This window comes from Salvelinus fontinalis, chromosome 31, assembly GCF_029448725.1.
Source record: "Salvelinus fontinalis isolate EN_2023a chromosome 31, ASM2944872v1, whole genome shotgun sequence".
NCBI lineage: Eukaryota > Metazoa > Chordata > Actinopteri > Salmoniformes > Salmonidae > Salvelinus > Salvelinus fontinalis.
Genome location: NC_074695.1, coordinates 39539412 through 39550276, shown reverse-complemented (window position 1 = coordinate 39550276; position 10865 = coordinate 39539412). Strand labels below are relative to the sequence as shown.

Below are 10865 nucleotides of genomic sequence, written 5' to 3'. Positions count from 1 at the left end.
ATCAACACTCCTGCTCGTAATCACATAATTCTACGTGAGCCTTGACAGATTATTGACGTTTTATCTGTCCACGAGAGATTAGAACTCCATAAAAAAACAGATTTGACTCTGACCTTGGTTTTCTCTAGCGATTACCAGTCTATAGACACTGTGGTGACAGCATCACATAAACAGCATCACATACACCTCATTTATTTTCTGTCTGTAAAACCCTGATGAAGGCTACATGCCGAACGAAACGTGTCGGTTTTAATAAAGAAGAATAAAAAACAAATTGTCCAAGAATAATATCCTTCTCTCCTCTGTCCAGCATCACTCACCCAGGGAGCAGTTGCTCTGCATGCGTCCGTCGGTGGAGCAGCGCAGCATGGAGCCGATGACACGGCCGCCCACCAGCACCACCCGGACGTCGCGACCGTGCGACTCTTTCACGTACTCCTGGAAGAGGTAGGGGGCGTCGTGGCGAATCAGGTGGCTCAGATCAGCCAGGTGGTGCTTGTCCCTGGCCAGGAACACTGCCTTTCCTGTGAGAGAGGGGTGGGGGGGGGGGGGGGGGGGTTGTTGAGGAGTGGAGGGTAGGGAGAAATGTAGAACTTTTCATTGCATCTCAAGAATCTCAAAGATGCTTTAAAAAGAAAAAGAAACATTAGGCTATTGATAGTTCATGGCCTGGACAATGATCGAGTTAAACAGAAAGTGAGCAAAGGTTTTCAGTCACAAAAGTCCTCATTCATTCCTCTGACCATTGCCCTCCTGACCATGTAATACTCTGCTCACAGTGCCTTCAGAAAGTATTCACACCCCTTGACCTTTTCCACATTCTCTTGTGTTACAAAGTGGGATTAAAATGGATTTAAATGTCTTTTTTTTGGTCAACGATCGACACAAAATACTCCGTAAAAAAATATTACCTTTATTTAACTAGGCAAGTCAGTTAAGAACAAATTGTTATTTACAATGACAGCATACCCCAGCCAAACCCTAACGGCGGACTCCCAATCACGGCCGGTTGTGATACAGCCTAGAATTGAACCAGGGTCTGTAGCACTGAGATGCAGTGCCTTAGACCGCTGCGCCACTTGGGAGCCCTAAATAAAACACTAATATATGTTGATTAGATAAGTATTGAAACCCTGAGTCAATACATGTTAGAATCAACTTGGGCAGCGATTACAGTTGTGAGTCTTTCGGGATTGTCACCTGGAATGCACAACATTTGCCCATTATTCTTTAAAGAATTCTTCAAGCTGTCAAATTGGCTCGTGATCATTGTTAGACAGGCATTTTCAGGTCTTTTCATAGATTTTCAAGCAGATTTAAGCCAAAACTGTAATTCGGCAACTCAGGAATATTCACTGTATTCTTAGTAAGCAACTCCAGCGTAGATTTGGTCTTGTGTTTTAGGTTATTGTCCTGCTGAAAGATGAATTCATTTCCACTCTGTGTATATATCCGGTGGCGGCCTGTGTATATTTGTAAACAGCTGGTGCACAAAATGTAATATTTTACATTAACTCTGTACCGGTATCCCCTGTATATAGCCTCACTACTGTTATTTTACAGCTGCTCTTTAATTATTTGCTATTTTTATTTCTTATCTATTTTTTACCTAACATTTATTAATCATAAAACTGCATTGTTGGTTAAGGCCTTGTAAGTAAGCATTTCACTGTAAGGTCTACACCTGTTCGGCGCATGTGACAAATACAATTTGATATCCCAGTGTCTGGTAGAAAGCAGATTGAACCAAGTTTTAGCTCCCCAGTCCTTAAGAATTACAAGCATACCTATAACATGATGCAACCACCACTATGCTTGAAAATATGGAGAATGTGTCACGCCCTGACCTTAGAGAGCCTTTTTATGTCTCTATTTGGTTTAGTCAGGGTGTGATTTGGGGTGGGCATTCTATGTTCTTTATTTCTATGATTTGTGACTCTGTTTTGGCCAGGTATAGTTCTCAATCAGGGACAGCTGTCTATTGTTGTCTCTGATTGGGAATCATACTTAGGCAGCCTGTTTTGCCACTTTAGGTTATGGGATGTTGTTTTTGTTAGCTCTGGTGAGCCTTCAAGACGTTACGTTCGTTGTTCTTTTGTTGTGTGTTCGGTTTTTAATAAAAAAGCATGAACACGCTGCACCTCGTACCACGCTGCACCTCGTATTCAGGACATAAATTTCATTGCTTTGCCACATTTTTTGCTATATTACTTTAGTGCTTTGTTATACAGGCTGTTATACAGGCTTCGTTCTTCACTCTGTCATTTAGGTTAGTATTGTTGAGTAACTACAATGTTGTTGATCCATCCTCAGTTTTCTCCAATCCCAGCCATTAAATGATGTCACGGTGAAACCCCTGAACGGTTTCCTTACTCTCTGGGTACTGAGTTAGGAAGGATGCCTGTATCTTTGTAGTGACTGGGTGTATTGATACACCATCCAAAGTGTAATTAATAACTTCACCATGCTCAAAGGGATATTGAATGTCGGCTTAATTTTTTTAAGCAGACATCTACCAATGGGTTCCCTTCTTTGAGAGGCATTGGAAAACATCCCTGGTCTTTGTGGTTAAATCTGTGTTTGAAATTCACTGCTAGACTGAGGGACCTTACAATTATCTGTATGTGTGGGGTACAGAGATGAGGTAGTCATAAAAAGATTATGTTAAAGACAAGTTCTACAGCTGCACCATCGAGAGCATCCTAACAGGTTGCATCACCGCCTGGTATGGCAACTGCTCGGCATCTGACCGTAAGGCGCTACAGAGGGTATTGCGTAGGGCCCAGTACATCACTGGGGCCAAGCTTCCTGCCACCCAGGACCTATATACTAGGTGGTGTCAGAGGAAGGCCCAAAACATTGTCAAAGACTCTAGTCACCCAAGTCATAGACTTTTCTCTCTGCTACCGCACGGCAAGTGGTACCGGAGCGCCAAGTCTAGGACCAAAAGGTTCCTTAACAGCTTCTACCCCACAAGCCATAAGACTGCTAAACAATTCATCAAATGGCCACCCAAACTATTTACATTGTTTTTACACGGCTGCTATTCGCTGTTCATTATCTACATGTATGCATAGTCACTTTACAAATGACCTCGACTAACCTGTACCACCGCACATTGACTCGGTACCGGTACCCCCTGTATATAGCCCCGTTATTGTTATGTAATTTTCTCGTGTTACTTGTAGATTTTTTTATTTTAAAAATGTTCACGTTTATTTAGTAAATCTTTTCTTAACTCTATTTCTTGAACTGCATTGTTGGTTGAGGGCTTGTAAGGGAAGGGGGATACCTAGTCAGTTGTACATATTTATTATGTGACTTGTTAAGCACATTTTTACTCCTGAACTTATTTAGGCTTGTCATAACAAAGGGGCTGAATAGTTATTGACTCAAGACGTTTCAGATTTTCATTTTTAATTCATTTGTAAAAATGTAGTGAAAACACAATTCCACTTTGACATTGTGAGGAATTGTGTGTAGGCCATTGACACAAAAGCTCAAATTAATCAATTTTAAAATTCAGGCTGTCACACAACAAAATGTGGAAAAAGTCAAGGGGCGTGAATACTTTCTAAAGACACTGTGCGTACTTTCAGTACTTTTCTGAAGCTGACAGTGATAGTGTGAACACTGACACCTCTCACATGAAAGGCCATGTAACAATTGAAATGTAGTCATCTTTCAAGACACTCGGGACGCTGACTGAGAAGCCATGGTAGGGAGAGCAGAATGCCTCTCGCACTGGCTAGCAAAAATGCCAGGGCCCATTTTAATTAGTGCAGACTCTGTCCTCGTGCTCAGTGGCATGTCCTCTAACCCCAACACAGGTCAGCGTTGACTAAGGGACCAGGGAGGGAAACCTGTGAGAGGAGCATGTGAGTGTGGTGGGGTGTGTGTAGAGATATTCGAATAGGTTGCGTTGCTTACACCACGCAGACAGGACAAAATGGTAGCCATGACACCTCATAGCTGAGATCAAACAACAGGACATAGCAAGGCCCCATGGAACAGGAGCAAGACAGCTGTCCAATGAGATAGAGAGGGGGCACACTCACTAAAAACCAGTGTCAACCAGCCAACCAGATTACACACTCAACAAAGAGGATCACTTAGCTTTACATGTGAGAAAAGAAGGAACGACTCTGCCCGTTGGCATTGCTATTGGCTAGGTATTTGATTCTTAAGTCCTGTTAAATGCTCAAGAAATGGCTCATTGGCTGATATCCACCAATGGTCACTTTCCTTAACAATGCCTTGTCTTGATAGTCTATGCCCTGTCCTACCCAAAGCCTATTATCCATACAGACAATGGACGGCCAACTCAAGTGTCAATGACTATGAATAGATAGTTGATGGGCCGGTAGGCCTGTGGAATAGCCCGGGGTCAATCTCTTCCCAAAATGGTCGGGTTCTAAAAAAGGTCTCTGGCAATCCTTCTATAAAATATGAAAAGAAAGGGACCGTGATTAATATGGGTTTAAATAAGCTGTCAAAGCTTCGTACTTGGTGCTTTCCTCAAACAATTAGCACTCCTTTGTCGAATTATATTAGGTGGACCAAGGTGCCACTGGCCACAATGCATATTTGACCTTGAACGTGAATTAAGAACAAATTCTTATTTACAATGACGTCCTACCCCAGCCAAACCTAGTCAACACTGGGCCAATTGTGCACCGCCCTATGGGACTCCCAATCACAGCCAGATGTGATACAGCCTCAATTCGAACCAGGTAATATGACACCTCTTACACTGAGATGCAGTGCCTTAGACCACTGCACCACCCGGAAGCCCATAAATGGTGGAAGAGGATTAGAGAGAGACAGGTTTGCATAAACACAGAAGCCTGGGCTGTAAAGAGACAGCAATGAGAGAGGGGAGGGATGGTCTCAGTCAGACTGACCTCTGTGACCACGAGTGTTCTTCACCACCACGGGGTAGCCCAGCGGTTCCGCCTCGTCGATCATCTTGCGGAAGTTCTCGTGTCCTCCTACAAAACACACAAGACAGACACATGTTACAATTTGTCCAATGATCAAACCCTCTCTATTAACCCTCCGTGTACCTCAGTCATTTGACCGTGTGGAATGGGGTTTGTTGCTATAGGATCCATGTTGTGACTTGTGAAGCAAGAAGTGTAGTCTTTATTAGTGTAGTGTAGTCTTTATTATCCCAGGGTGGCAATTGATTTTGCAGCATGTAGTAAAAACACATTGAACACATGACAATAATACACACCAAAACAATAAATAGAGCAATATGTACACAACTAACAGTATTTCAGACATATTCGTTTTAAACTTGGAGAGCCTGTATCTGCCCTCTGAGGGAAGCAAGATAAATTCATCAAACAAGGGATGCTGGGGGTCCTTCAAAATGGATTGCGCCTTACGGATGACTCGTGGCTGATAAGAAATGATTGCCATTGGAAGAGGATTGCTGTGGGTATGTCATTCTGTGTTTATACTTGGCTGTTTTATCGTCTCTGACTTTTCATGTGACTATATCTGATAATACTTCTAATACAATTGACCATTAAGAACACTATTGACATTTAAATGTCATTTGGAGAGAGAGAGCTCTGCTTCAGTTTGCTCTGTCTGGGACTGAACTGTTTGGAATATTGAACACTGAAATTTGAGCGAGAAGGAAACACAGGATCATTTAGATTTTTTCTGTGCTCTCGGTCTCTGGTCTGGCGTTTTAACAGAGAACCAGATGTGAGCTGCACATGCCTTTTTCAAAAAGCACACGTCCACACTGCTGTGAGAATGAGAGAGGGAGACAGAAAAAGAGAGAGAGAACAAGAGAGAGACACAGAGAGAGTGAGAGCAGCACATACACTTTAAAGCTCAGTTCTACCATGTCACTGGCTGCTGCGGCGGGGTTAAGAGCCAGAGGAGGGGAGTGGCAAGAGGGAGGGATCTTTTCAAAGTCATGAAGGTGGAGGGGCACATTACATAAGCGCTCCAGCTTCCCTGCACCGCCTGGTCTGCCTGGCCTCTTTTTTCGGAATGCTATTCGGGAAAGATTATCCCTGCTGCCCTTGCCAAAACACACGGCATTCGATTTTTGCAGTGGCAAAAAAACAAATCAAAATCCAGTCGCTGTCGGATTTGATGTAGTCTAACAACAAAACAAAAACACGCTGGCTTTGGCTTAGGACGTACAGGCCCTGTTGCCTGCCTGTGTTCTTACACATCCTGCTTTGTCCAGTGCAAAGAAGGAAGAAATTCCATGGAAAATGTGACAAACACCCCAAAATGACACAGATTATTTGTGTCGGAGAAAGGGATGATGATAGAAGAGGGGATTGGGTGTGAGATGCTCTTTCTGTTTTGATTCTTAAGATCAACTATCGGGTGACTTTTTATGTTAATCCTGGTTGTAGAACCGTTTGTCATGACTATATCTAGACTACGTCTACACTCAGACCAACTCAAGTGCATTTAAAAGCATGCTTGGCGAATCATTCTCTGCAAGGCAGGTAGCCTAGTGGTTAGAGCATTGGACCAGTAACCGAAAGGTTGCTGGATCGAATCTCTGAGCTGACAACGTAAAAAGATGTCATTCTACCCCTGAACAAGGCAGTTAACCCACTGTTCCCCGGTAGGCTGTCATTGTAAATGAGAATTTGTTCTTAACTGACATGCCTACTAGTAAAATTAATAAAAATATTTTAAAAGGCATATCTCCGATACAAGGATGCACCCAATTCATTATCACTGCCCTCACTCCAAGAACAAAGAGAGCCGCTTTGATTTAGTAGTCTTCCGCTTTATGTACAATCTGCGGTAGAGTGTAAGGACTTTTGATTCGTGATAATGTTGTAGATCGAGATTTGAAGCAGTATATCCTTAGTTATTATAGTCCAATATATATCCATAGAAGATCTCAAGTAATGTGTGTGTGTGTGTGTGTGTGTGTGTGTATGAGAGTGTGTGTGTGTTTTAACCCTTCACTTGTGGTTAGATGTCTGTGCTATAAAGGGCCACTCTGCTGAGGAATTCATTTGGAAGAGAGCGCTGCCTATTCTGGGCAGTAAGGTTGCTGAGCAAGACACATTCTCCTGGAAGGGATAAGTTGAGTTGTTGACCAGTTTGAACCATTTGTTTTTAAGTACCATGTCAGTCAGCTCTCTGTTAACCTCATGTTAATGCCATATTTAAAGTATGGGTAGTTCTGTACCGACCAATAAGAAGTGCATCATGTGACACTATATAAGCCATGTAAAAAAAAAACTCAAGCTTCCCTGGTATTGGTTGAAGCGCAACCCTTCCATCGCGATGAATTAAACAATTGAACCTGGACGAACTGTCCGAGATTCCTCAAGTCGACTCCTTACAAGCTGTCTTAAGTGTGGGTGCATACTGACTTGAACAAAGATACTGTACCTGTTGATTACCTGCCCCTGCACTGATAGACAGAAACAGCAAAGAGTGGTGCGGTAGCTCATTAAAAGGTATATAACTAAATATAGTGAACAAAAATATAAACATACAACACATTTCTAAGATTTTACTGAGTTACGGTTTGTAAAAGGAAATCTGTAAATTGAACTAAATTCATTAGGCCCTACTCTATGTATTTTACATTACCGTGAATACAGATATGCATATGTTGGTCAGATTCCTTAAAAAAAAATTTTTAGGGGCATGGATCAGAAAACCACTCAGTATCTGGAGTGACCACCATTTGGCCATGAGGTCAAAGGAATTGTCTGTAGAGCTAGGAGACAGGATTGTGTTGAGGCACAGATCTGGGGAAGGGTCCCAAAACATTTCTGCAGCATTGAAGGTCCCCAAGAACACAGTGGCCTCCATTTTGAAATGGAAGAAGTTTGGAACCACCAAGACTCTTCCTAGAGCTGGCCGCCTGGCCAAACTGAGCAATCGGGGGAGAAGGGCCTTGGTCAGGGAGGTGACCAAGAACCTGATGGTCACTCTGACAGATCTCCAGAGTTCTACTGTGGAGATGGGAGAACCTTCCAGAAGGACAACCATCTCTGTAGCACTCCACCAATCAGGCATGTATAGTAGAGTGGCCAGACGGAAGCCACTCCTCAGATAAAGGTACAACAGCCCGTTTGGAGTTTGCCAAAAGGCACCTAAAAGACTCTACAGACCATAAGCAACAACATTCTCTGGTCTGATGAAACCAAGACTGAACTCTTTAGTCTGAATGCTAAGTGTCACTTCTGGAGGAAATCAGGCACCATCCCTACGGTGAAGCATGGTGGTGGCAGCATCATGCTGTGGGGATGATTTTTAGCAGCAGGGACTGGGAGACTAGTCAGGATCGAGGGAAAGATGAATGCTCCAGAGCACTCAGGACCTCAGACTGGGGCGAAGGTTCATCTTCCAACAGGACAACAATCCTAAGCACACAGCCAAGATAATGCAGGAGTGGCTTCGAGACAAGTCTCAATGTCCTTGAGTGGCCCAGCCAAAGCCTGGACTTGAACCCGATTGAACATCTCTTGATAGACCTGAAAACAGCTGTGCATCGACACTCCCCATTCAACCTGACTGAGCTTGAGTGGATCTGCAGAGAAGAATGGGAGAAACTCCCCAAATACAGGTGTACCAATCTTGTAGTGCCATACCCAAGAAGAGTCGAGGCTGTAATCGCTGCCAAAGGTGCTTCAATAAAGTACTGATTAGAGGGTCTGAATACTTATGTAAATGTCATATTTCAGTAAAAGAAATTATACATTTGCAAACATTTAGAAAAACCTGTTTTTGCTTTGTCATTATGGGGTGTTGTGTACAGTCGTGGCCAAAAGTTTTGAGAATGACACAAATATTAATTTCCACAAAGTTTGCTGCTTCAGTGTCTTTAGATATTGTTGTCAGATGTTACTATGGAATACTGAAGTATTATTACAAGCATTTCATAAGTGTCGAATAATTTTATTTACAATTACATGAAGTTGATGCAAAGAGTCAATATTTGCAGTGTTGACCCTTCTTTTTCAAGACCTCTGCAATCCGCCCTGGCATGCTGCCAATTAACTTCTGGGCCACATCCTGACTGATGGCAGCCCATTCTTGCATAATCAATGCTTGGAGTTTGTCAGAATTTGTCTTTCTTTGTCCACCCGCCTCTTGAGGATTGACCACAAGTTCTCAATGGGATTAAGGTCTGGGGAGTTTCCTGGCCATGGACCCAAAATATCGATGTTTTGTTCCCCAAGCCACTTAGTTATCACTTTTGCCTTATGGCAAGGTGCTCCATCATGCTGGAAAAGGCATTGTTGGTCACCAAGCTGTTCCTGGATGGTAGGGAGAAGTTGCTCTCAGAGGATGTGTTGTTACCATTCTTTATCCATGGCTGTGTTCTTAGGAAAAATTGTGAGTGAGCCGACTCCCTTGGCTGAGAAGGAACCCCGCACATGAATGTTCTCAGGATGCTTTACTGTTGGCATTACACAGGACTGATGGTAGCACTCACCTTGTCTTCTCCGGACAAGCTTTTTTCCGGATGCCCCAAACAATCGGAAAGGGGATTCAGAGAAAATGACTTTACCCCAGTCCTCAGCAGTCCAATCCTTGTACCTTTTGCAGAATATCCGTCTGTCCCTCATGTTTTTCCTGGAAAGAAGTGGCTTCTTTGCTGCCCTTCTTGACACCAGGCCATCCTCCAAAAGTCTTCGCCTCACTGTGCGTGTAGATGCACTCACACCTGCCTGCTGCCATTCTTGAGCAAGCTCTGTACTGGTGGTGCCGCGATCCCGCAGCTGAATCAACTTTAGGAGACGGTCCTGGCGCTTGCTGGACTTTCTTGGGCGCTCTGAAGCCTTCTTCACAACAATTGAACCGCTCTCCTTGAAGTTCTTGATGATCCAATAAATGGTTGATTTAAGTGCAATCTTACTGGCAGCAATATCTTTGCACAAAGCCCTTTTTGTGCAAAGCAATGATGACGGCACGTGCTTCCTTCCAGGTAACCATGGTTGACAGAGGAAGAACAATGATTCCAAGCACCACCCTCCTTTTGAAGCTTTTAGTCTGTTATTCAAACTCAATCAGCATGACAGAGTGATCTCCAGCCTTGTCCTCGTCAACACTCACACCTGTGTTAACGAGAGAATCACTGACATGATGTCAGCTGGTCCTTTTGTGGCAGGGCTGAAATGCAGTGGAAATGTTTTTTGGGGATTCAGTTCATTTGCATGGTAAAGAGGGACTTTGCAATTCATCTGATCACTCTTCATAACATTCTGGAGTATATGCAAATTGCCATCAAACAAACTGAGGCAGCAGACTTTGTGAAAATGAATATTTGTGTCATTCTCAAAACTTTTGGCCACGACTGTAGATTTATGAGGGGAAAAAACAATTGAATCCATTTTAGAATAAGACTGTAAAACGATGTTCAAGGCGGCTTATGGTAGAGAAATGAACATTAAATTATCTGGCAATAGCTCTGATGGACATTCCTGCAGCCAGCATGTGAATTGCACGCTCCCTCAAAACTTGAAACATCTGTGGCATTGTGTTGTGTGACAAAACTGTACATTTTAGAGTGACCTTTTTTTGTCCAGCGCACAAGGTGCGCCTGTGTAATGATCATGCTGTTTAATCAGCTTCTTGATATGCTACACCTGTCAGGTGGATGGATTATCTTGGCAAAGGAGAAACATTTTTGAGAAATAAGCTTTTTGTGCTTATGGAACATTTCTGGGATCTCCTATTTCAGCTCTGGAAACATTTTCCCAACACTTTACATGTTACGTTTCTATATTTTTGTTCAGTGTAGTTAGTTATCCAATTTCAGTTACAGAAATACATTTCAGCAAATCATTATAATCAAGGATGTAATCAACACAACACGAAAAGTCAAGGGATTATGGGTTTTCTAA

At 43.0% G+C, this 10865-nt stretch overlaps 1 protein-coding gene across 1 annotated transcript in view; it reads right to left on the bottom strand.

Moving 5' to 3' along the window:
• LOC129830218 (beta-citrylglutamate synthase B-like) overlaps positions 1 to 10865 on the bottom strand; it is a 28870-nt gene that overhangs the window by 5725 nt on the left and 12280 nt on the right. The window contains exons 3-4 of the mRNA XM_055892604.1: positions 4905 to 4991; positions 321 to 524 (exon numbers count right to left, since the gene is read on the bottom strand). Of these exons, the coding sequence (XP_055748579.1) occupies positions 321 to 524; positions 4905 to 4991 (291 nt within the window). The remainder of the gene's footprint in view (positions 1 to 320; positions 525 to 4904; positions 4992 to 10865) is intronic.